Genomic DNA, 25,925 nt, shown 5'->3' on the forward strand with positions numbered 1-25,925 from the left:
ACAATTTTTATTACAATTTTACTTTCCTGGCTTTAATGGAGGTGAACTGATGGATAATAATTTCAAAATGTACTTCTTATTCCCAATTGCAGGAATTGCCATGTCTGACAATTTTTCTTATCCAAGTGGCGATCTTAAATGATTTTAACTTCAGCTTACTGATCTTGTCTTTATTTTAAATTCTGGTATTTTATTCACTTTGGATTTTTTAAATTAATATTTTTTAAATATTGCATTAAAGTGTCATTAATCTTGATGGCTGCGTTTTTTGGCACCACTTAAATGTTGCCTTATTCACCCTAATCCGGGCCCTGGTAACGAAGAGGAGTATGGAGACCCACAGATTGCAGAATACAGGCCAGAGGGGCTTTACCAGCCCTCTCTATCTCCTGGTCGTGGCACTGTCCAGCTTCTAGAAAAGGAAGGTACCCTCCAGATCATTCTAACATGCAAATTTCCTCTGGACCCTACTTAGAACCCTTCAATGGCCCATTCTTGCCCTTAATGGGAAAAAATACGAACTGCTTAATTAACATGGTTTCCAAAACACATCTTAACCAACTCTTAAAAGTTTGGCTTACTTTTAGTTGGTATTGTCAATGTAAGAAATGTCCAAACTTGTAGAGAATTTTTATGAGTTTAGTGAGCTAAACTGATGCATGTCCTGGGGAGCAAAATCTCAAATGCTCCAGAGAATGGCAGCTTTGCAGCTTATTTTAGAATCAAAAGAGAAGACGTAAGGAAGGTGCATGAAATCCATTGGTGGTAGATTAAGGAGGTGGGAGAAAGCATCGGGGAGGGTCTCTAGGACTGGGTAAAAAGCAAAATGGAGAAGCATACTTTTACATTGGTGGGTGCAGCGTAGTTAATAATTAACACAGCACACGTAGATGGTGCGTGAGGAGCAAAATATCAATCAGGGGTTCTGTGGTCTTGTGCTTTGGTGTTAGCGGTGATGCCTTTGAGGGGTAGGAAAAGGAAATTACTCTGACATTCCAAAGGTATGTTGTCCCAGATGCATAAGAATGCTGGACAGAGCTCACTTAAGGTAAAGACTGACCTTTGCTGAGGAAGCTATAGGCCTGGGACGGGACGTACCTACCTGCCGTGACCTGCCCAGTGAGGAATTCGTGGTCAGACCATCCTGTGTGGTCACGTTGGGCCACTGAGGTTGTCAGGCCTGCCACATGGACCCTTGAGCTCCTCAGGTTTATTGCATAGCCCCTTTTTCATTCATGGTATATTTCTAGACATTTATCTCCATTTTGCTTCTACCTTCACAATGTTTAGTTTCTGAAACACCATTGTTAACCAAATCAAAAGTTTATTTGAGGTCTTAAAGGATTTCAATCCAAGTGATGTAGATTCAGGTAGCAACCCAAACTATACACTGAAAAGAATTTTTAAAAGGCAGAGTTTACAAACCCACATAATGCAATCCTTTCATTCAAGTGAAGGATTGTATGTTAACAGTGATTGGTTAGTTCCAACGTGCAAACGGTGGGGGGTGGGGAGGAGTATGTGTGAAAACTACAAGGAAGGCAGTAAAGTCCATGTATGTCCATGTAGCAGCTGTTTCAGGATGTTCGTAATCCAGGATGTTTCTGGCTGGGCCTTGCGCTGAGTTTAGCAACAGATTTAGCAAGTTAATAGCAGCTCTGAGAACCGAGGCCCAAGATGTGCGTAGGCCCCACTTCCTTAATAGCCCCCGACTCTTTGAAATGACTTTCTTAGCAATGCTTATTTCATTTTTTTCCATTGTCACTGTGTTATACTGCCTTCAGGTCTTGCACAGAAATTAATCATCCCACACTCCACCAAGTTACTATTGTCAATGCCCTTCAACGATTTCCTATTTAAAATGGGATCACCTCGTAAATTATATAAATGTCTAACCACTCTGCTGTACACCTGAAACTAATAATATTGAATGTAAACTCTAATTGAAATATTAAAATTAAAAAAAAAAGATTTTAAAAATCCTACTTCCGCTTGAGCTGTTGAGTCAAATGAAAAACTAAATTCATCCTTTCCTTCGGAGACAATTTCTCCCCTTCTTAGATCCTCGTTTGTTTTAATAGTACCAAGGTTCTCCCAAACTTAAACTTTGGAATCATCTTTAAAACTTCTGGACCACCTATGTCTACTCATCCATATCCAATCATTTGGCCCTAAAAGTGTGTTCTTTATTATGCCACTAATCTCTCTCTCATTCTCTATATTTACAAGTACTTTGGGGGGGGGGGAGGGGAATGTGGAAATGGGTTTTTTTTTTTTAAAGCAGAATACACTGTGCAAATTGAAAACAGACCCAGTCTCTCTTATATTCAATAGTGTCTTTGCAGCTACCGGCTCTTTTGGTGACTTCCTGCCACCATGGAGCCCAGCAGAAGAAGAGGGAGAGAAACCAATAGCCAGATACCAGGTGCTAGGGGAGGCTTTGAGGACCATGGTGGAGAAGGGGTCAGAGACCCTGGCAGTTGTAGCTGTCCATGCCTGAGAAGACAAGCATAACCAGAGAACTCTGGTCTGTACGTTGCATACTCTTAATACTATACGTGGCTGTAAATCACAAACCGTGGCTGACCTCGCACTGCACTCACTGCAAGGGAAATAACCGGAGCGGGAGAGGCAACAGATAAGTTAACTGAATTTTAAAACCTTGAATAAAGACTAGTTTTTTAAAAATGGCAGTGGGCAATATGGAACACTGTACCCCACTTAATTGCATGAAAGAACTGCCACTCCAAGACAATCAAAAATGGTATGATGGTTTATTCAGTTAAAACTTAAAAAATTAAGGGAAAATAAGAAAATAAGGCAGCAAAAAAGCTTACAAACCATTAACAAGCTACTGTCATTAACATGACACAACTGGAAGTTATCAAATGCCTTTATGGCTAACGTTATTTTATATCAAAGCCTGGTCATTCTTAGCTTTTGAGCCTTGCAGCTAAGACCTGTTGGTACCAGACTACTGAATTCAACCCCCCTATCTACTCATAAAATGGTGTCCAACTTAAATTTCTCGTTCTTGGTTAGTTATATATTGCAAAGAAGACTGCTTTACCCATATTTGCCTTCGGACAAGATAAAAACCTTTATTTACAAATATTCTATTCCTTTAAAAATATGAACAGAGAAAAAGGAGTTAGATAAAATATAAAATCACAGGAAACAAAGCCAAATTCTGATAAAATCGAGGCGAAACTGGTGACACCCAGAAAATCAAAACCAGCCATAAAGTGAGAAGAGGGTCAAGGCAAATAGAGTGAGAACAACGTCAGGTTTCCCTCACACCCTCTAACCCCATATTTTTGTTTCATGAGTTGATAACCAGCTCAGAAATTTCAAGTTATGTATAGTCTTATTTCTACCCACCTCACATAATGGCGAAGACGTTTATACTTAATAAATACAGTATCAGAGGAAGGGACTCTCTCCATTCAGAGAATACAGTAGGAAAACTACTTACTCAAAGTGGCTGAGAATTCTTTTAGCAATACTATTGTATGACCTGGGAGACGTTTTTGAAATCCAGGCACACTTTCTTGTAAGCTGTTACCACAATTCAAAACAGAATTATCTTTCCTTGTGCAGGGAGAGTCACCGAGACCCTTTGCAGGTAATTAGCTAGAGTAACCTCTTAGTCCACAGGCTGCGCTGAGGGCTGATTCTGTCTCTTTTTTCAGTTGAGAAGCCATTGCTTTCCTGTTGGCACTGTGGGTTTGAGGAGTGATCGATCAATAGGTGATATGAAGAATACAAGCGAGAAGAGAAATGGCTGCTGGTTATTGTACTTAGGATCATTACTAATAGGAGACTTTAACGGCTTCAGGATCTTAGCTGCAGGTGCCAAATTAGGAGCGGTTTTTGAAATCTTCAGGATTCAAGTTGGTTATTCCCTCCATCAATGAGAGGAACTTTGACACAGTCAAAATCTGTTTCTAGAAGCTGTGGGGTAAAAGATGGGTCGGTGTGGAATGAGTTCTTATGGGGAGGATGTCCCACAGGTGAAGCTGGAAGACTTTGCACTTTTTCTTCCTACCAGGTGTTTGGTGCTTCTTGATCCTGGGGGGGTCCCAGAGACCCCAGGGTCGCTGTGGTCTTCCCGAGGGCACTGGGCCTGCTGGGCTTCTCTGAGTTCCCTGACAATAAAAGAGGAAAAATATGTTACTTGGTCCTAAATTAGAGATAATAATTATGATCAAAACTAACAGATTTTTCTTTTTCTTTCAGTATTTATTAAAACAAGCTTAAGGCATACACAGAATAGACAATTCATTCCTGGTTGTCTTTAAAAAATGGCTAGTGCACATGTGTTCCACAAACATGGCAGGTCTGGTGTCCTAAATCCTAATTGGGGCACAAAAGCTCTCTCAACTTAAATATATATATGTGTATATATATATAAATATATATATATTTAAGGGAATAACTCTACTGGCTACATATGAAAACTATGGGGTTCTTGAAGCATAGCCCATGGGTCAAGTCTAGAGAGCGACCTGTTTTTGTAAATAAAGTCTTATTGGAAGACTTAGCCATACCCATGTCATTTGTATACTGTCCCTGGCTGCTTTTACATCACTACAGCAGAGTTGAGTCATTGCAGCAAAGATCACGTGGCCCATAGAGTATAAAATATTTACTACTTAGCTTTTTATGGGAAAACCTAGTGTAGACAATTTCAAGAAGGCATCTGCCCCGTCTCTATGACACGTGCTCATTGCTGGTAATTGCTGAAGACAGTTACCTGTGCCTCCGTAGCTGGCCTCAGAATGTACACACCATACTTTAAGAAATACTTATATTGCTGTTATAACATATATATAAGTATTTTGTATTTTATTTATTAGCTGGAAAAATGGGATCTAAAACTAGAGCAAATATATATATATACATATATATATATATATATATATATATATATATATACACTAAGTTACTTGGTATGAATTACCTAGAGCCTCCACAACTCGTTGCCAAGAAATCATTTTGGGGACTTTTCAAATTAATCATTTTAAGATGGATTGTGTATCCAAAAGAAGTTGGATTTCTAAGTTTATTTTAGGACCAGTTTTCATCTCTTCCTTTTATATTTTCGATAGTACACAGTGTATGTGATAATCACTTAAAAATGCCTTCAGAACTGAAACCTGTCTGACCTTTATACCTGCCCAGCCCATCTAATTAATTTCCATTTGTTTAATGAAGAAATAGATTAATAAGTGAATGCATACATAAATACAAGCTTACATGAATAAGTAATCAGATCATTTCCTTTGGCTTGGAAAAAATTCCTCTTTCTCTAAACATGTATCGAAACAAAGTATCTGCCTGTCTCTGAAATTTAACAGATTTCTAGAATAGGTCTCTTCCTGCCTTAACTATGGTTTTCCTGCTTCGGGGGATCGTTCACCAATTACTTGAACACCTGTTGTACTTAGAATCCTACTACGTTTTCTTTACCAGTTGTATTTCCTGGTACTCTTCACTCTGCTTCCTTTGCATTAACTGGAATTTTCTCTCTCAAACAATCTAGTCTCCAGCCCCACCCTACAAAGAGCCTCATGCTGCTATGTACTATAACATTGGGTTCCACTCGAATCCCTAGAAAAGACACATCAGACCAGTCATGTCACTGTGAATAGTATACAGATAGATTCTTTCTCAACTCTGATATCTAAAATCTACCTTTCCAGGGTGGCCGTCTTCATCCTCTCCAAGTTAAGCTGCTGCTGGAGCTCTTCTGTTTTCCCCAGGGAGGGGCGAAGGACTCGACTTCTGGCCAGAGCCGCTGCAGAAGGTCTGTCTGCGGGATCAGGGTGGATCATGTTCTGATGATGTAGGACCAAAAGAGAGGAAATGGAAGCTTCACTGTGGGGGAAATCTCTCTACCCAAGCCACCCCAGCCCGGCTTCTGCTGGTGAACTTTGTGCAACTCCTGTTCTCCTTTGTGCAGAGGGAAGAAATAAGTGATGATGTAGCTCTTACCTGGTAGCATCAGTCATCCATACCTCTGACTTGTTTGTAAGTATCATATTTTAGAGCTAGTTGGATGTTTAATCCCTCTAATGCCTTAATTTTAAACAGGAAGAAACTGAGGTCCTGAAATAGTCACTTGGCCTAGTCATTGACAGGGCCAAGACTAAAACCCAAGTCACCCAGCTCTGGGTTCAGCTTACTTTCTACCACAGCATGCTCCTCCTCCACTGGAAATTAATTAAGGATACCCTACCCTGACAATATTCCTACAGCATTTACCTTCAGGCAGAGGATGCCGTAACCTAAAATGACTTGAATGCAATGGAAAACACCTAATTATTTACAGCAATTAGTGTCATATAATGAAAACACCGAACCTTCCATTTGGGGACCGGTGTTCAGAGCCAGCTCTGCCATTGACTATGTAGCCTTGAGTGGGTCACTTAACTTTGCTGAAACTCAGTTCCCCTTTCCTGATATTTGAGATAGCAATTCACCTTCTGGACAGTTGTGATAATTAAACAAAGTAACATATACGTATTACCTAGCACGAGGCCAGCATTGAGATAGTAAGTATCTCCTACATTGGAGAGCAATCAACACCTAGAAATAAGTAATTACACTATGAACAAAGAACACCATAAGGAACGATTTGCCTTCTTTCAGGAAAGGAGAAGCGAGGAAGGACAAGTTTGTAACTAAATTTGAAGTTTTTAGGTAAACTATGAAATTGAACTTTAATCTCCAGGAGAGCAGATAATTCTAAGGCTATTTTAGGGATCCTAACCGATCCTCGTCCTTATGCCCTAAGGTAAATCTTACATGTGCACTTTGTTTTCTTAGTATAATTCTAAGCCGCTCGATGGTGTAGACTTTCCGTACCCGTTTCAATGTTTGACCTTCCTTTCCCTGTTCCTACCCGTACTCAGGCATCACTGAGCACAGGTAACACACACATTCCTGAGCTGACATTACTTTCCTTCCAACAGGAAAGGAGAAGCGAGGAAGGACAAGTTTGTAACTAAAATGACTTGAATACAATAGAAAACACCTAACGACTGGTGGTATTATTGTCAGCAATTAGTGAATCCGCTTGTACTTTCTTCTATTCCCTCAAGAGTCAATTTTTTAGTAACATCCCCGCTGTTACGACAGATCACAGTTAAAACCCTGAAATAAGAGCAAAATGACCTGGTTTGAATTGGGAGCCAATTATCAGAGGTGAAATGGAAGGAGCTACTCTGAGCCTCAGTTTCCTCGCCTGTCCACCTCACAAGGTTCCTCAGAAGGGCAAATGGAAAAAAACAACAACAACAACAAAAAAAAACGTAACAGGGTTTTAAAACGATAGCAGGGAGCAGGAAAGGTTTTCTGATAGTCCTTGGGTTTCCTTGAGAAGCGTTCGGTCTGGCGCATGTCTCCTCTGGCCTTCCTAGCCATGCTTCCCTCCGTCTGCGGCCTAAGGACATCTGCGTTTCCCTTTCCCCACCTACTTGTCGGTCCATCTATTTTTTTTTTTTTAAACAGGCATTTCCATCCCCTCTTTATTTCCCTAAAAAGATTTCACCTTGAGCAGGTCGTGAAACCCTTCCGAGAGCGCCTGCGGCAACGGCGGAAGATTTCCCTCGCGGATGTGATGCCAGGCGGCCCCGTTACTGGGCAGTGGCTCTGCTCCTGCGGCCACAGCAATCGTTAACCCCAGGGCAAATACGTCTGCTTTGGGGAGGTTCCGGTAGTCCTTCAAAACAGAACACGGGAAGGCCGGTTGGTTTGCCAAGTGAAGCGAGTCTAGACGAAACAGCAACTGGCAAGAAAGGTTCATTAACCATGCGAGCTTAGTCAGACACACCGGGCAAGGTCACATCCACCGTGGTTAGTGGTTTACTTCTAGAGAGGGTGAGGGATGGAGCACAAATCCACCTGATGCACCCTGCTGTGCCAGGCCTGGCTCCGCAGACTTCCTACAGGTGGCGGGTAACTAAAGGTCATTTCGATGACCAGCGCCGGCAGGCTAGCAAAAGGATAGTAGTAGCAAGATAGACATGCGTTGGACCAATAAGCTTCCATCCTACTAGGTAATTGATGAGTTTAGGAATTCTAAGAAACAGTGAAGGACCTTTACAGAAAACAGTACAAATATTGATTAATCCATCATTGAGCCAGCTTTCTTTATGCTTTTGTTGGAAAAGTTTCTCTCCTATCTTTGGTCTCCATTCTGAATAGGAAAGGGGAAAATATAAAATTATAAATACATGCTATTAATTTCTTGTACTGCGACCCTTCATTTGAGAGTCACAAGGCTCAGTGGATTATAAAGCAGCCCCCATTCCCCTAACCTGTACCTCTTGCAAAACCTCTTTAGCCAGGAAGTGAATATCTCCCTCTTCCACTTTGGGTTCACTTATTGACGTTGCAAGACCCAAGTCACCTAAAAAAAGAAAAAAATAAGAGCTCTTTGAAAGCATGTCTTTCTCAAAACTGGAGTAAACTAGGATGATAGTATACAGGCAGACTTACCAATTTTGTATATTACATTGGCAGAGAGAAACCAGTCAGCTTCATTTTCAATTTCTTCTGGGACTGCAAGAGAGTCACGCTGCATCTTACGACAAATGAAGATGTTACCTGCAAAAATCCAGAACTGATGTAAGTAATGATTCCTATGCTTTTCACCCCAAAGATTCTTATTTTTATTTGACATTACGGCCGCCCTCCATCCTCTTCTGTGCGTGTGTGTAACAGGACCACAAGGTTTGTTTCCTCCCCTGAAATCTCTCACACTCCTTTTGGACAGCTCAGCGACTGATAATACCTGTTTAACTGAAACTGACCTCACACATACCCTATCCTCTGAAGAGGCTGGTGGCCTCAAAACAAAGAAATAAGCAAAAATAAAACAAACCAACCTCCCCCACCACCACAATATAGTAACAACATTTTCTTGGGTTTCCCATTAATGAGTGCCCAACCATTCATTCCTGCTCACTTTGATCAGTGTGAATCAGAGAATGGCACTAACACCGTCATGATTTAGCCGATATGGCTGTCGCTTATCTGCCTTGTAAATTAAATACTTATTTTCAAACTTTGGCTTCACTCTCTGGGAAGGGGTTTTGTCTTTTTCTATCCCCCCGAGCCCAGGAAGAAAATGGTTCAAGCTGTTTAACTGAAAAATTTTAGGGGAAACAAAGAGAAGGATTCTGCCAGCAGACATCATCCCTGATGCCTGACAGCCGCATGGGTGGATTTCGACAGCAGTGGGGAAGGCGCTAAGCATGGCCGGGGGCAGAGGGGGCCGCTGACTAGGTTTGATGTCCAGGTGCACCATGCCAGAGTTGTGGATGTACTTGAGCCCAAGGGAAATCTGTAGAAGGATGTCCTTGAGTGTCGACTCTTTGAAATGATTGCCAGACTTTGTGTTTTCAGATACAGCAGCCTGTAAGCTCCCACCTAGGAAAGAACAAGAAACGTATGAACCTTACAGACGAAGGGGTAGAAAATATTCCAGAAATTCCTTGCAAATGAACTCGGGCCAGCAAGTCTAGATTACTTCAGTGGTCCATGCAAAACATAATATCTTCCCCCCATTTATACCATAGACATGTGAGAAAGAATTAGAGGTCTTTCAAAGAGGAAAAGAAAATGCCAGTACATGGCCCTAATGCCTTGAGTATGCCCCAATATACATTTTTAAAGTTTTACCTAATTATTAACCAGAAGACCAATCAGCCCCAGTCATGAAGCCACTATTGGTATGATGATTAATTCCATATCAGTGTTAACCTACTAATTATAAGCCATTATCAATTTTAATGTGGTAGAGTCTAAGTTTACTTTCATTAAAAATATATCGTGAAATAAGAACATTTAATGATCGCTGACCCAAGGAAAACATAAAATATCAATCACACCTAAATCCTATTTGAGGCACAGTATTTGCACCTCAGTTATAGACTCTTGATTTATCATCGTTATCAAAAATAAATAAGGTCTGGGTTCATTGATCTTAGATGACCCTGAATTGAGGTATTAGAATGCTTCCAAACCCTTTATATCATTAATTGGTGTTCACTGGTAGCCTCTTCAGGCAAAATAACAGACTCATGTCCCCCCTGCCCCCCCCCCCCGTGGTTATAAAGCCCACAGTAACACCCTTCAAGTGCAAATCACAACAGTGGGATCTCAGATGGTAAGATGTCCTAGGAAATCCATGTTTAAAAGCTTGTTATGTAGAAATTGAAATTAAAGGTTGATCGGTCATATTAAAATACTTAAGTTCAGAAAGGAAAAGAACTGAGCCGCTTTCAGAAACACAGAAGGCTAAAGATTTTTTTTTTTTTTTTTTACTGTGAACCTTCTTAGGAAAGAACGTATATACTACAGATGACATTTAAGAGTGCGTTGCAGCTCGTTAGAACAAAGTCACCCCGAGACTACGTTTGCAGACGAGGTTATGAGCAGTGGCAAGGGGAGGAAGGCTGCACCCAGGCACCACGTGCACTAGAAGTCTTGTTTCCCTTCTAGCCTGGGGGCCGCTTTAGGGCTTCACTTTCCCAAGGTCTGGCATGTAATATTTTCTGAACCGAATGTCTATTCTGGCAGCGGAGGGGGGAAGAAAAGACCGAATGGAAAGAAAGAAGCATCCCGGAGGTGCCTGTCCTGTGTTCTCTCAGATTACGAGCAGAAATATTTCCTGTCCCCTGAAGAGCTACGGGTACTTAGTAAGAGTAACTAGACCAGTGCTAGCACTTTTAATTACTGAGAAGCTCTGTAGGTAATATGAAATTTAGCCACGTAATAATTAACAAGAGTAGAAGTTACTGAAAAGTACCCATTTGTGCCAAGGTATTCAAGCTGATCTTGCACTTCGTATAGAAGAGCCTAAGGAGCTGTTCTTTACTAAACAGAATTAATAAGGGAGTATGTGTTTCTAGACATAGCAACACCGAATGAACTGTGAACTTCTCCCCTACTCATCTCGTCCAACTACATTGGAGCCTTAAACCCCGTAACGCCACCTGGGGATGGCTGCCGTAAAGGCCAGCACCGTGCCCTAGAAGGAAACAACCAGCTTCTGGCTGCATCTCACACCATCTGTGAGATGAGTGGCCGGATTCCTTCCTTTAGATAAAATTAAGATACTTACCTCGCATGGCAGGAAAAAAAAAAAACTTAAGAAAAATGTATCTATGTTTTCCTGTCTGCTCATGAGGCTTAACAGATACCGAAACAAAAATAGCAATAAGTAGCAAATGCCTTCTAGCAGTGTTAAAAAGCAGACCAACAATTTAACAGAATATTTTGTTCATGCATTTATAGTCTCACAATCTTGCTTTCATGTGGCTACCCACAACGTAAGCATATTTTTCTGCTGGTGCAGCGTTCCTTGTTTGGTGGGAAATATAACTGATGTTTGTGGTGTTTCACAGAGCACACCAACCTCTAGATGTCCCATCCCCGAGGAGCATGCTCTGTGAACCTTCAGTGACAGAGACGTCACAAGCAAATGCTGCCTTTAGGAAGAGATTAATCGTCCAATCCTGAATCAGACAGAATCCCTGCGGTTCCAAATTCAACCTGCTACTGAAAGCCTTCAGAGTTCAGAGGCTGACCCAGAGGTGACTTGTAGGGGATGTTGGCCAGGTCGGGGGAGGAGGAGGGAACATTTGACTGGTTCAGGGCTCAGAAGGGACAAAAAGGGAAATCAGATGACTGTCTCTAATAGTTATAATCTAAATGATCTAATTTATAATCTGAGGTAAAACCATAACTATGTGTTTCAGCCTGACTGCTGTGACAGGCTGGGGGTTACCGGGGAAAGGGTGGACGTGGGGAGACAAGGCATGCGGAGGAAGAGATGAGAAAGAGGGAGAGGTAGGGGACGGGAGTGGGAAGGGAGGAAAAGGAACGAGGCACAGGCTTCCCCACTGCCTCACCCATATTTTGGACTTACCCTATATTTAGAGCCACAGGGCAGAGTCTCAACATGGATTATCCATGACTACAAACATGTAGGGCATGCTTTATTTTCCATGATTAGATCACACTGGAAAGATTCGATGTGTGTGAGTGACATTTTGATAAATCAGAGTTATGTTTTAAGTGTTAAGTACCCAATGGAGTTAGTGGACCACCATGATGAATGCACAGTGATTCCCCATAATCTGGTCCAGAATCCTTGCGGATCTTATTTCCTCCTTTGCGGTCACTTCAGTACTGTTAATGTCCTCCTGCCTGCTCGGCCAGACCCATTCCCAGTACCGTCATGCTCTCTGCCTGCAGGCTGTCACCCTAAACGGGCGTCTTCCCTCTCCTTCCGTAAACCCCAGTAATATTCTGCCGGGCCTCCTTCAAGTCCTACCTCCGTTATGAGATTTCCTCAGACTACTCTAACAGCAACTATTATTGAGTTCTTACTATGCGTCGGGTAGGGACACTGAACTAGCATTTGACACAGGTGATTGCTAATTCTCAAACTACTCCCATAAGTAAACATTAATCTCACTGGCTAGAAAGCCAGTGAGTGACAGACATCCCGGCGGCTGTCTGCAGCAGAGCCGGGCTTGGAAGCCCGGTCTGCCAGCGTGGAGCCGGGCCCGTTCCGCCACACCGAGCTGTGCCGCACTCACGTTCACCTTCTCCGAACGCTTTTCGCCCACCGTTGCACCACCTGGCTTTGCCTCGTGTGTGTTTACCGCAACAGAGCAAGTGGAATAGAGCCCCTTGAAGGATGTACCTCATCTCACCCTAGAGCTTCATGCAGTGCTAAGCTTGCAGAGGTATCCGGATGTTGAAAAGAATTAGAAGATGATTTGTAATAGCGAATAATCACTCCATCTTATTATTTTTTGAATATTTGAAATCTTTACGTTGCCCCAAATCAGTTTCGTTTCATTTTGTTAATTTTTGTTATTTAACCTCATCTTTGTTAGTAGCTGAACATCAGAGAAATAACTCCAATATCCTTTATAGAGAGAAGGAAGATAGGAATAGGGAATCTCAGGCTACGATCAGAGAAAAATAAGAGATGATTAAGGAAAGTCTCAGCCTTTTCAGTCATGGGTATAAGGAAAGGGTCCATTCTTTATCCCAAACAGACTATTAAAAAAGGGATTTAGGGTGAACTTATTAGAGGAAAAATCCCATGAAATCCAGGGGTAAGGGTATAAGGAAATTGGGCTATAAGAAAACAACGAAGGAAATGGCAGATTATTGCTTCACAGGACATGTGCCCCGTTTTCTAGCATTTCATAATGTTACTTACTTACCTACTTTCATACTCAGTTTATAAATGGTGAAGCCTTGTTACCGATCTCTGTCCTCAAAAGCCAGGCTGGACACACATACTCAATCTGGCGGTTACTCAGTTTGCTCAGAGACAGACTGTACTATTAGAGAAGATCCAGGCGGGCGTATGGGGGAGGGGTGTTGGGGGAAGAGGGACGCCGTTGGCCAACGTCGCGAGGCCAGAGTGTGGACCGCTGCGCCTACAGTGATGGCAGGCTTCTGTTCGGTGTGTTAGCACCTTTCCACTTCGCCACTGGACGTTCTGATGAAAAATGTTCCCAAGAATAACAACACCGAAGTGTTTTTATGTCGACCCCTTGATCACGGATTAGAAATATGTTAAACCAGAGGAGCCTGAAGTAGCCCGGAGGGATCGTTTTGCCGGTCGCCACGTATGTGTGCCCCTGAGCGAAAGCAGACCGGAAGTCGCCGCGTTTCAGTGCCAGAGCCCCGCCCCACGCCACGACTCTGGTGAGGACGCCGAAGCCGAAAGGAAAGGAGCAGCAAGAAGCACGGACGATCCCCACACTCAGGGAGCCGCTCGGACATCCATCAAAAGTTGGCTGTGTAAATTTACCACCCCTCCAAAAATCGGTAGAGAGCATGGCTTGCCTAGCAGATGGCAAAGGATGATTTGCTGTTCAGACCACCAGGGTAAAAGTTCTCTCTCTGGGGTTAAGTGCGAGGGGAGTGAGAGCTTCTCTGTATCAGCTACACATCAGCTTTGAAAGGAATCCATGCTAGCAGAAACCTGAAATTCCTTTAACTCAACTCGTTTTCTCCAGCCCTCTGCCTCCAGGCGAAACCACAGTGCAGACTTTTTGGTGTGACTCTGCTACCCCCATCAGGAAGGGGCAACGATTTTTCTTCCGAGGACTTAAAAGCGCACCTCCCTCTCCACGGGTGGTAGTCCACACACTTACCATTGCAGTATTCGTTCTGAATGATCATGTGTTCGTCTTCCACCCACGCAGAGTAGTAACGTACCACGTGGGGGTGATGACCCAGCACCGCGTGAGCGTAAACTTCATGCAAAGCTGAATTCCTAGGAGAGAGAAAAGCATCGAGAAAAATGAATCAAGATAATGTCCATACAGATGTTGTTAAAAGACAAGCCGTGAAGCATCATTGACCGTGGCAGGACATTGACTTAGCGCTCACTGCCTGCTTCCTCTTTTATCTCATTTCACTTTCATAACCACTTAGTAAGATATGGTGGCGAGGATGAAGGCTTCAGAAAGTTCAGGGACCGGCCCAGAGTTAAGCCAGTGATAGCAAGCCTGTGAGCAGAATCTTGGTCACCTTGGTGCGAAAGTCCACGATTTTCTTGATTGAACATGGCACACGTAAAGAGGCACTTCAGGAGGTTGCTACCTCAACAGCCGCATGCGTTGGGCCTTAATTTTACTGTATCATAATAAAAAAAAAAAAAACCTTGATGGGCTTAAGAAGGCGGCCACCACAGACTTGATTGTGGGTATCGTGATGGGCGCTCTACCTTCTTCGTGAAGACGGGATGGTCAGAGTCGATACTCGACTCGGCCGATATGATGTGGGCACCAGGACGGCCTTGGAGGCAGATTCAGAGCCAACACAAGCGAAATGGGTGGTAGTTGGTGAACTTCAGCATAAGAAACGAAGAATTCCAAAGTCTGTCATTTCAGATTTGGCATAAGTATTGTAGCCCCACAGTTCGTAAAAAGCATTGGCTAGATCTGAAATTGGTGGTTTTTCTTGAGGGAAAAAAATTACTTCTGGGAATGAAATTCAAATTTCGAGTTAATTTTTCCGTACTCGTTGCTTTTGAAACTTGACTATTGAATTCATTATCAATACAAAATGGAAAAACCCATGAGTTAACAACTTCCTACTTGGCAATATTTCTGATGAACTAAACAGGCACAAGAATCTATTTATTTGGGGAAAAAAAGCAGTAAGACCAGAAGTAAAAGCCACAAAAACCACACAGACACACACACACACACACACACACACACACACACACACACACACACCATGACTCAAAATGATGATCATGGTATATTTTAGGATATAACTTATCTCTGGTTTGGAATACTCAGAAAGCGTTTGAATGTAATACAACATACAATGGAGGGGGTGGGATGATTTTAAAAAGCAGCAAATGGTATTTTTTAATGACATCGTTAAAATGTTATTTGAAATATTTTAACAAGCTTTCCAAATCCAGGTTTGTACTTCTAGTACATTTCAAAGGTACTCACTCATTTGATAGCTCTGCAAATGGTCTCGTGGAACGTTTTATCGCATAAACACATCCATCCAGCCTCTTAATGCACTTGTAGACTGTGCCAAATTCTCCAACCCCAATTTTTTCTACCTCCATGAATTCTTTTTCATAGCGGGAAGTCATGTCGGTTTCTCGTAGAACACACCTCTGAAATATTTTAGTGAAAAGTCAGAATAATCCTTCCTTTCATAGCGTGAGCAATAAAATCGAGGCATATTATATTCCTAAACTTAACTAAGTTTTCAGAAAGACTTCCGAGGCATAGCATCGGGCTCTATCCGTGTCCGTGTTTACGGCAGCAGGGCCCTCCCCGAACACGGACTGCCTTCTCTGTGCTCTCTGTGACCTGCCACACGACTCTGCACTGACAGCTCTCTTTCCCGTGTTACATTTTTTTTTTTCCATCTTATTTCCTCTGTCTGGCCATACTGTTCTTCTCTACATGTTCCTGTAGGGACACATCTCCTCGGCCAGCGCTGCTGTGCTCAGCTGAAGGGGGAGCTGGGATCGGGGTGGAGCATACTCAAACGAACAACAAGACGCTTCCCTTTGACACTTCTCTGTGTGTCTCACACTCTGGCTGCTGATGTTTCTATCTCAAGTTGAACCGATACACTTGAGTTCAGTTCACTTTCTCAGAAATCAGTCTGGAAAATAAAATTGTCAGATGGCTTAGTTCAGGTCATGTGCTCAGATATAGCAACCACTCCCCCTACTGGCCAAACGGCAACATCGCTCGTTGCCCTGCTAGTAAATGACCCCAGGCAAATCACTGAACTTTCCATCAGTTTTCTCATCTGTAAGGTGACGTTCATGGCAACTACTACTGCGGGTTCTTTGAAACATTGCACGAGAAAGTGCGTGCTTATGTGTGCGCATGTGTGTGTGCGTGTGCGGTGCGTGTGTGGAACTTAGCACGATGCCGAGCATACAGTAAATCCTCAGTAAGGGGTGGCTGTGGTGACAAGTCTCCATACACGTATACGAATCTATTGCAAGCTGATTTATTTCCACAAAGTCAGCACTTTCCCAGTTTCTCCATGAGCAAGAATGTTTCATCTAAAGTTTTAAAATTTTGACCCTTACTAGCTCTTCGCTTTTGACATCGAATACCAATCCGTCTTCATCGGCAAGATCTGTCATTTTCATTTGCCCTTCGCCAGTCTCAAGCTCCGTTTCTTCCACGTCTAGATTTGCTATAGCTGCCAGCCCTCTATTTATCTCCTCTAATAGTAAGAAGCATTTTTGGAAAACGACACCGGAGAATCAGACGCACCTAATTGTTTCCTATTAGGGTTCCAAACTTCCAGTGAGAGTCCCCAAGGCCTTCTACCAGGTGCTCACTCACTACCCCCCATCCTCATCTCAGATGCCAAACAAGCCATCTACTCACCCTCGTCATCCCGACCTCAGCCCCTCCCCCCCCGCTCTGTATGCCGAACGTCGCAATGTTTTTGTGATATTGTAAACGTCTTAATGGCAACGCAATACTCCACTGACTTTAAATTTACTTTGCCTTTTATTATTGGACATTTAGTACTTCCCTCTTTTATTTTTTACTATTACAGTTAAGGCTGCAGTAAACATTTCTGGCAACAATATTTACAGTATTATTAGGTTAGATTATCAAATGAGGGATCCCAGATCAAAGATGGTAAACATGATAAAAATCAATAGATATTGGCACATTTAAGAGCTAAAATTTTATGCATAAATCTCTGGCTCATGCTGATAACTTTCTGTTCCGTTTTTCTACTTGGGGACCTTAGATATCTTGATTTTTCCTTCACTTCTCTACCCCATAACTATGGAATTTTCCCCTGGATCAAAGATAGAAGCAGTAGCCTTTACTTTAAAAATATTCTGATGTAATGATTTAGCAATATACATGTCAGACACTGTCTGAGAATATAGACCCTGATGGGAGTCCAGGTAAATTCGGTCGCAGTGCACATTTGCTGTGAGATGTTGGCAGTGGGGGCGGGGAGAAGGACGGGAAGAAAGGAGGGAGGGTAAGAGAGAGGAGGCGAAGAGAAGCGGGGGGGTGAAGTGACTCTTACGACAGCTGGGCCGAAGAACAGCGCTTACCTTGGCAGGCAGCCCCTGTTCTACTTTGCCTTCTCCCGGACCCGGTTCCTCACTTAGAAAAGAAGAAAAAAAAGTGATATCAGTACACGATGAGCATTTATTGAGCCTGGTGCTATGCTAGGTTCTGAGGCTATAAGAGTAAATAAGACAATTCCTTCCCCTCTTCAATTTATATTTGGGGACAGGGACACATAGAAAATTTCAACCTAAGAACCTAGGTGAGGATAAGAACAAGATATCAAGGGATACCACAGACAGCACCCAATTAATTATTTCCAGCGTAAAAGTCTCTCCCAAAAGAGGGTATGTAAGCTAGCATCCCAGGAAGGAGAAGGAGCCAGCTAAGGGAAAGGGGAGGGGCTTGAGGCAGCTAGAACGACACACGCTGAGAACTGGAGGCCGAGAACACGCAGAACACATGCGGAACTGTCGGTGACCTTCGCCACCACACGGCGTTCCGGCGCCCCGCTCCCCCGGAGCCTGGCCTTGCTCATCTCGGGTCACGGGCAGACTCTAAGTAGAGCAGCATGAGCTCTGACCCTGGCTGAGACGTCATCGATGACTTTTCAATAAGCCCAAGTCTCTGACGGACGTCTTCTTCAGCATGAGCAGTTAGTTGAGTTCTGGATCTTTAAGATTTTAATTTCTAGACCGGCCACGCTGTAGATTTTTTTTTTTTTTTCCTTTAGAGAAGTACACGGTGGTAATGGCAAATGGAGGACATTACACTCATGGAAATAAATTGATGCTTGGCATTTGTGACTTAAATTTAATATCACATTCTAAACTTTCTAAAACAATCGATAAGGAAGAAAAACACCCTCTCGGAAGCACTAAGTAACATTTCTAAAGTGTCACCACTTCCGTGGCCAAGAATTCCGGTTAACTGTCTATCCTGGCCAGCTTCAGTGAGAGGTGAAACCATTGATTCTGATGATTTGTAAATAATCCTAAACAGCTAAAACCAATAGGGTTCTTGGTAGCAAAAGTACACCCTTTACTTGTGCTAAGTCCTGTTTACTTAAGATCCAGGAGACAGTGCTGAGAAAACCTATTCCGGCCATCGGCTGATTAATACATAGTGATTCCCAAAGAAACAACTTGATATAGTACATTTAAGCTCTGCACACTTCAGACCGCTAGCTGTGGATTTATTTTGCTGAGTACATATGAGCAGAAACGACTGGCCCGTTTAGAGGCACTTCCATTCCATAACAAAGACGCCTTAGAGAGATGCAGTCAAAACACGTCCCTGAGTGATGCACACAACAGTGCAGTTTGGCTTTCCATTTTTTTTTGCTCTTCTGAAAGCAGCCCTATCTTTTCCTCGTCAGCCAATGTGCCGTCCCCTGCAGAGAAGTTCAAATCCTTGCCCCGTAGCTCTCATCACCAGTCAGACAAGCTGGATTCGAAACCCCAGCATAGCCTGGGAAGTGTGGACCGCACCTTCCCCAATGGCCAGTCTTCCCTTAAGCAGAGCAGAGCTCCCGAAGGCAATTCCATGGCCCGTCCAGCTTCCTGATGAGGTCAGAGGTCTGCCGCTGACTTTCACAGAGATGGCACCTTGTGGTGCACTTCAGAATGGAAAGATGCTAGGATCTTTGTGACAAAGCAGGTGAAAACCGACAGTGACATTTAGAAAGGAGGGACTGGGTAGCCATGTCAGGGTCATTCAGGCGGGGCTCTCGTTCCTAATCTTTAACGCTCTCCCTTCTTGACCACAGTAAGGCCAGTTCTCAAAAGTGGCAGGCCACACAGTGCACTTACAGGTCTCCTGGGGCTTTCCTCTTGCCACCAGATTGAAGGAATTGTTTTCTATAGGACTCTGGGGTGAAGGGATTAATATTAACCAGAGCTGATGAGGTCATTTCATCCACGAAGGAAACAGGCGTGAGCCTCAAATGCTTGGAGCCTCGGGAGGGGGCCTTCCCTGTTGAAGAAATAACCAGCTGGCTCAGCAGGCCCTGAATGAGGATGACAAATGGCACGTTAGAATGGGGTTAGTTAAAAAAAAAAATTCTGTCAGTTAGCTAGTTAATATTTGAACCAAAGAACGTCATTGCTGTAAGGGGCCTGAGAGGTTATCTGGTTCAGTGCAAACTAGTTGCTTCATAGCTGGTTCTTGTATGGAGAGCACAGATGCCCAGTCTACCTCTAGCTGTTCTGATTCATGGGATCCACTAAGGGATCTGCACTTGTGTTATGCCCCGCCCCCTTCCCCGGGGCAATTCCGATGGCCACCTGGGAAAACCACCAGATCTATTCCTAAAGATGACATTTAGGGTTAGACAAATGAAAGCGACTCTAGAAGACCTGGTCCTTATGTCCTCAGAGAGCAGACTTTAGCCTCCCCTCAGTTACTCATTAAAATGCGTGTTTACTGCCTACTAAGTAGCAGGAGCTGAGCTAGATGCCGAGGGGTGCAGAGGCGAATTCTGGCTCTTAAGGAACAGTCTGTTAGCAGTTGATGATGTTTCAGAAATGGCTTTGTGAAGGAAAGATTTCATAGACTCAAATGGAAGAAGAAACTTCCAGTCTCGCTGAAAATGTAGCATGAAGTGAGGTGAACAGGAAACTGTGCGGGACTTAGCACCGTGGGTGGCTTGCAGGGAGAACACAGGCCTGAAAGCAAACCAGCCCACAAAGCGCGCAGGGCGGAGGTCAAAGACCAAGGGTTCCCATGGGACAGCAGAATGACCTAAGTGCCAGGGGCCAAAGCGGGACCCGCGTCACAGGTCTTCGAGAGCACAGCGGTCGACACGGGCCATGGTGTAGGCTCAGAGCGCCGGCATCGCGGGCCAGGCTCTTCCTAAAAGAACTCTGCAGTCCTGAGTCTGCCCGTGACTCTTCAGCGGAGAGGCAAGTAAACTGCTAACTACCTGCCTCAGTGCACAGTCCTGGAATTAAAGTATGTGAAGCTACAGAGAATGAGCATTGAACTTATACTCACTAGATCAGGGGTCCCCAACCTGTGGACTGGTACTGGTCCGCGGCCTGATCGGAGCCAGGCCGCACAGCAGGAGGTGAGCGCCGGACCAGTGAGCAAAGGGCCAGCGAGCAAAGCTTCATCTGCGTCTGCAGCCGCTCCCCAGGGCCAGCGTCACTGCCTCAGCCCCGCCTCAGGTCATCAGGCACTAGGTTCTCACAGGAGCACCGGTCCCTGGTGCCACAAAGGTTGGGGACCGCCTGCACTAAGTGATTGATACAAGCAGAAATGAAGGAAGCTATGGAGTACACACAGTACCTAACATTTTTTTTTAATGAAAAAAAATGTGGCTGCCAGAGTCAAGAGTCTTTACACGGGTTTTACATATGTCTTAGGGTCCAGAGGATGAACGACCCCGTCGGGGGTTGTCAAAGAAGCCATCGGCGGCAGACTCATGATCTTCCCGTGAGTTTATTATAGGGCCTGGTACTGATTCAAAAGAAGGACAACTATATTTCTCAGTTGTCAGCATGATTCAGGAAACGAATTTAGAATCATGGTAAATCATTCCCTGAGAAACGGTTTTTCGAGATGCTGATTATCATGTGGAAATTAAAATGCATCTATCACATATGAAAAGAAAAATATTTGTATCAGGGCAAGCAATATCAGAATTTCTAGTCTGGAAATATCAAGATGAATAGATTTTGGGAGCTCCACTTATAGGGAAGGATATTAGTTATATTAACATGGGTTTTATTGCCAGAATGGCAAAATTACAAGTCATCCCTTTGAAACAGAAAAGAGTATAGTTTAGGATAAGATTTATGAAAGGACTTTTACAAAAAGATAGCAGATGAAAATTTTCTGGAAAGATAACCCGGTTGAGAATAAATATGCCCCAGAGAGTAGAGCTAATTTGATAAGTAACAGCTCTGTTACAGATGATTAAGGGGGAAAAAAAGGGAATTTGGGGACTAGCTCCTTGACTTCTGAAGATGCTGAGACAGTGGCAGCCTCACACAAAGGCACCGTGTCCTAGGGCCGTGGGACTGGGGAAAACCGGAAAGGCCCAGTTAATCCCCTGATGCTCGAATCCCTTCTGCATGTCTCCCAAGTGGTCACTGGCCCACCGGGACCTCGCTGCCTCCTAAGGAAGCTCTTCTCTTCCTACTCCTGCTCCGGAGTCCTGGTGGCAAGCTGAGGTCATGTCGCATGATTTCCGACCCTGTCTCTTGGGCGAGGCTGAGCTAAGCCGATGCTCCTTACCTGGGCGTCCCTGTCTTTGTCATAACCTCTGCAGTTGTTACTGCCCTGGCCTCTCTCCTCTGAGCCGATCCAAACTGCACAAAGTATGTATTTTCCCAGCTGCATTTCCAGTTTCCCTCCCAAACTCTGTTCTCTGCCTGTCCCTCAGATCCTGGCATTTTCCCCAGATTCCTGACCCGAACCATTTCTGTTCTCATGCTGGCGCTCTGGCTATGTGGCCTTACCCACGTCCAGGACTTCAACAGCTCCCTGTACGCCGATGATGTCCATGTATAGATCTCCAGCTTAGACCGCTTTCCTGCACTCCAGACCCCGTTATCCTGTTACTTACCTGACATCTCTGCTTTTGACAAACCTGTACGTCCTCGACTGCCACCTTGCTCGATTCCAGGTATCATCCACTCAAGCCTGACTGCACCCGAGATCTTTTCCCTCACCCCCTCCATCAAGTCAGTTACTGATTCCTAAACATCTGTGTCTCTCTGCCCACCACTGTCCGAGCTCAGGCCCTTCTCCCTTCCCCACAGATCTGCTGTGAACACCATTCTGCCTCCAGGCGCTCTCCTGCTCCATTCCGTCCTTCATAGGAAGGTCATGGTTTTTCAAAAATGCTTCTGCTCAAAACCAGTTCTCTCAGCACTTCCAGGCTAAAACCTTGACCTAGCTCCTGCCTACACTCGGGCCTCCCCGCTTGCCCTCCGTCACATACAGACGTGTCACGGCGAGTGACACACAGGTGTCCAGAAGCAGCATGCCCTCTCGCCTCCATGACCTGGTAGAGGCTTTGCCCTTGGCCTCGAGTTCTTACCCCTCCTTCTTTGCCCGGAGAACTCCAACTCACTTTTTAAGACTGCTCTCAAACATCGCGTTCTTTGGAAAGGTTTCTCTCATATCTTGAGACTTCATTCCTAAGTCTTTCTCGTCACGTGCTGCTGCTGCTCTAGCATCTCTAGCATACTCGATCGGAACTTTAGTTACCATTGCAGTTGCGTTTTTTATTTTGCGGGCCCCTTTTGAAGGCCGTAAATGGGTGTGACGGCAGAAAGTGTGCTAGCGTACCAAGGTGTTCAGCTAAGTTTCAAACGAATGGACGAAATAAATGTACACACCACGTCCTGTTTTCTTGCCTGTGCACCCTTGCTCAGCGCCATGACCTCTCGGCCCACTCTCTGCCTAATTTCCACATATCAAAAACATTGCGCCTTTCAAAAAAATCAGTGGATGATTGATTGGTTGGTATTGGGACCATTGAAAAATCCATAGATCGACACATGAGCATATGAAAGTAGTTTGTCTACAATTCAGACGAGAAGCTTAGCATTTCCTGGTGGGCGTGGTGCCCGTACTCAGCAGGTACTAAAGCGACCAGCTGACAGTGGCTGTACCGCAGTCAGAAGCACAGATGTCATCACGATGATCATAAGTGCACAAGCTGAACCAGCAGGGAGCGGAGCCGGGACCAGTCCTGAGGCTCACACTCCACGGCGCCATCTGCTAGAGGTCAGGCTGCCCCAGCCCCGGCTTTAATGGGGAAGGTGTGGCAGGAGACCAGTCGCAACAAGTAGAAAGGGACATGCTAACTATTCGGGACCTTCGCTTCTGCGCCGTCCTCGGCTGACGCAGAGTTATCAACCAACTACCTCATTGCTCACAGATCACAGAGGAGCCTGCACGTCACGTGGCCACAGAGGCGTGAGGACTTCCAGGAAGAGCGGCAGCAAAGATACAGAGAGGTCCAGACAGGGAATGTGAACACTCTTACATTAGGAAATAGTAAATGATTATATAAAAATACAGCCGGTCGGCATGATGGAAAGAACAGACTGAGACCCAAAGACCAGGTTTCTCGGCTTCTCTCTGCCACTGGCCGAAAACTGGCTGAGCTAAAAGCCAGTTTTCTACTCGAGGTCTTGATTTTTAGGCTCCATAAGTTGGGCCCTAGATCTCAACATTCCTTCCAGTTCTAGTGTTCTTTGCGAATTTTTCCCCAACCCAAGATTTATTTGCGGCCTCTACCAAATCGTCGCTGGCACCAATGGTTTTGAGAAGACAGCCGGCAAGACATTTAATTGTTTTCTGGTAACTTTAAACCTTTTCATTTTCACCAATAGATATGTATTTGGGGACAATACAGCCTGGGGGTGCAAATCTATCAAAAACACATAAATAACTGATTCCTCTTTCTGTCGGCTGAGCTGGAGAAGGAACCTGGGCCCCTCTCCCTCACAACTTACTTACTTTGGGAGTGAAGGGACTCCCACAGTGGAGCAGCTTGCTTCTCTCGTCTAGCCGGGCTGGAGTCTTAGGACATTTGGGAGACTCGAACACTGGAGTCCTCGAACCGCGATCTGGATTCACTTTGTCTTTTTCCTGAGATGTGTCAAGTTCACGTTCGTTCCTAAGGGGTGTCCTGGGAGGGGTAAACTTTGCCTCCGGCTCCTGAATGTCAGGCGTCTCTGGGGTCTGGCCCTGGGCCTCCCTGCCCTCTCGCGCTTCCTTCCGCTCCTCGTCCTCGTTCTCTTCTTCACAACAGGAAAAGTTTAATTTCTGCTTTAATTCTCTGTTAATACTGTTGTCATCCATCTCAGCCAAAGAGCTTTAAGGAAGGAGGAGAGAAGCGTGCACGCTGGCGAGCCCCACAGGTCTGGCCCGCCTTTCCCTCTGCCCACCAGCGGCGACCTGCAGACCCACCGTTAGTTTCCTCCCTGAAGTACCACGTGTCCGTTAGAAGATCTCAGCTTGCCCTTATTTCCACTCTGATTAAAGACAGCACCAGGAACTCTTTGAGCAATTAAATCCAATTGATGTTTAGAACTCTCCTGGATGTCTTCCATCGTCTCCCCGAGCACATGTGCTGCAAAATACTAGTGAGATAGTGGATTCATTGAGCACGGCTTTAAAAAGACCCACGAGCCGATTTGCGAAACAAGCTCATTATTGGAAAGAAATGGTTTTCACGCGTTTACGCCTACCATTTAGAAACCTCGTCCTGTCTTCTCGTCTGCTTCCCGCCACCCACCCAATGGCTGAGAGGAGTGGAGTAGAATTCAGCAGCACCCGGGGATGATAATGATCCTTAGCCTCTAACATATCTTGGCTGGGGCCCCGTCTCCCAAATAGAGCCACACCTTAGGCCTTTGCCAGACACACCTGCCGTAATTCAGCTCCGCCCCGCCTCCTCGCTATTGGCAGTTCAGGCTTTTAAGGCATCAAACATTTTCATACTGACAAAAGCTAGAAAGATCAGTAACACGTAGAAACAGCCACGTATCACTTGAGAATGATAATCTCAAATGACTCCCCCCCCCCACCATGCCTTATTTTGTAAATCACGTTTTCTTACTATTTAAGTATCTTTTACATTTGTCAACTTTTTTCAGAGAGAGAAAGGTTATAAAGAAAAAAAAAGCCACCCATATCACTAAGAAAAACCATGTGAAAGGCAGTCCGTGCAAAAGGAAAATGCTGTACACGCCCCCTCCACGTCCTCGCGGGAGACTCAGGAGGCCCCGGGCTTGGCTCCTTCGCGCGGTAAACGTGGGCCCAGAGAGAGCGAGGCCTTGAGGACGCGTTTGGCCCGCTATGAAGCAAAGTCAATGTCCCTTCTCTTGTGTTCTGTTTTCTCGCCCTTCACCAGTCACTCCACGCCCTTCTCTCTCTCCTTCCCCATTTCCAGCCCGGACTCAGGAGGTCAGGAGGTTAACCCACAGGAAAACTGGCTGGGGAGACGGGAACGTATGTTTTCAGTTCAGAGCCTTCGCGCACTCCAGCTTTGGAGCACCCGCACCCCCCAATCCTTCGTTGCTGTCCCTGTCTCCTCTTGCCCCCCCCCACACACACACGTCCCCAAGTCATTCAACAGGCCATCAGATCGTGCCCGCAGCTCAGTGCTCACCTCTGCTGGAGTATCCGCCTCCCACAGGGGCCAAGGAGCGTCATCGGCAGGGAGAGGAGGAGGTAAAGGTCACCGGTAAAGGAACCGCCACTGCCGAGATCCCGGCCTTGAGTTTCGTGTTGACGGAGCAGCAGGCTGCGGACGTGCCTCCTTCGCTCCGGCCCTGGTGCCGTCATTTTCCCCTCTCAGCCCACGGCTGGTCA

The 25,925-nt window shown here is 44.8% G+C and overlaps 2 protein-coding genes across 3 annotated transcripts in view; one reads left to right on the top strand and one right to left on the bottom strand.

Annotated features, from left to right (window-relative positions):
* Positions 1-2,773: 2,773 nt before the first annotated feature.
* Positions 2,774-24,851, bottom strand: WEE2 (WEE2 oocyte meiosis inhibiting kinase). Of its 2 annotated transcripts, none has more exons than XM_016157192.2 (11): positions 24,066-24,851; positions 19,400-19,596; positions 17,633-17,684; positions 15,519-15,691; positions 14,199-14,320; positions 9,292-9,438; positions 8,506-8,613; positions 8,331-8,416; positions 7,556-7,726; positions 5,698-5,840; positions 2,774-4,148 (listed from the first exon to the last, which is right to left on the bottom strand). In XM_016157192.2, exons 1-11 carry the CDS (start codon positions 24,408-24,410, stop codon positions 3,992-3,994), a joined length of 1,701 nt encoding a protein of 566 aa, XP_016012678.2. In that variant the 5' UTR covers positions 24,411-24,851; the 3' UTR covers positions 2,774-3,991. The 2 variants fall into 2 exon arrangements, with proteins under 2 accessions (XP_016012678.2, XP_036086699.1); XM_036230806.1 differs by lacking the exon at positions 24,066-24,851 and adding an exon at positions 20,583-20,689.
* DENND11 (DENN domain containing 11) overlaps positions 5,836-25,925 on the top strand; it is a 72,703-nt gene continuing 52,613 nt past the window's right edge. The window contains exons 1-3 of the mRNA XM_036230812.1: positions 5,836-6,033; positions 8,530-8,634; positions 11,418-11,606. The gene's annotated coding sequence lies outside the window, so the exon portion shown is untranslated. The remainder of the gene's footprint in view (positions 6,034-8,529; positions 8,635-11,417; positions 11,607-25,925) is intronic.

Source organism: Rousettus aegyptiacus, unplaced genomic scaffold, assembly GCF_014176215.1.
Source record: "Rousettus aegyptiacus isolate mRouAeg1 unplaced genomic scaffold, mRouAeg1.p scaffold_m13_p_13, whole genome shotgun sequence".
Classification (NCBI taxonomy): domain Eukaryota; kingdom Metazoa; phylum Chordata; class Mammalia; order Chiroptera; family Pteropodidae; genus Rousettus; species Rousettus aegyptiacus.

Bases quoted from the DNA above. Each gene is read 5' to 3' on its own strand.
- WEE2 (XM_016157192.2), bottom strand. From the start codon at position 24,410: ATGGATGACAACAGTATTAACAGAGAATTAAAGCAGAAATTAAACTTT. The intron at 14,321-15,518 runs GTGAGTACCTTT...TCTCTCTCCTAG, and splicing joins TTTGCAGAGCTATCAAATGA to GAATTCAGCTTTGCATGAAG. The intron at 8,417-8,505 runs GTAAGTCTGCCT...TTCTTTTTTTAG, and splicing joins CAATGTAATATACAAAATTG to GTGACTTGGGTCTTGCAACG.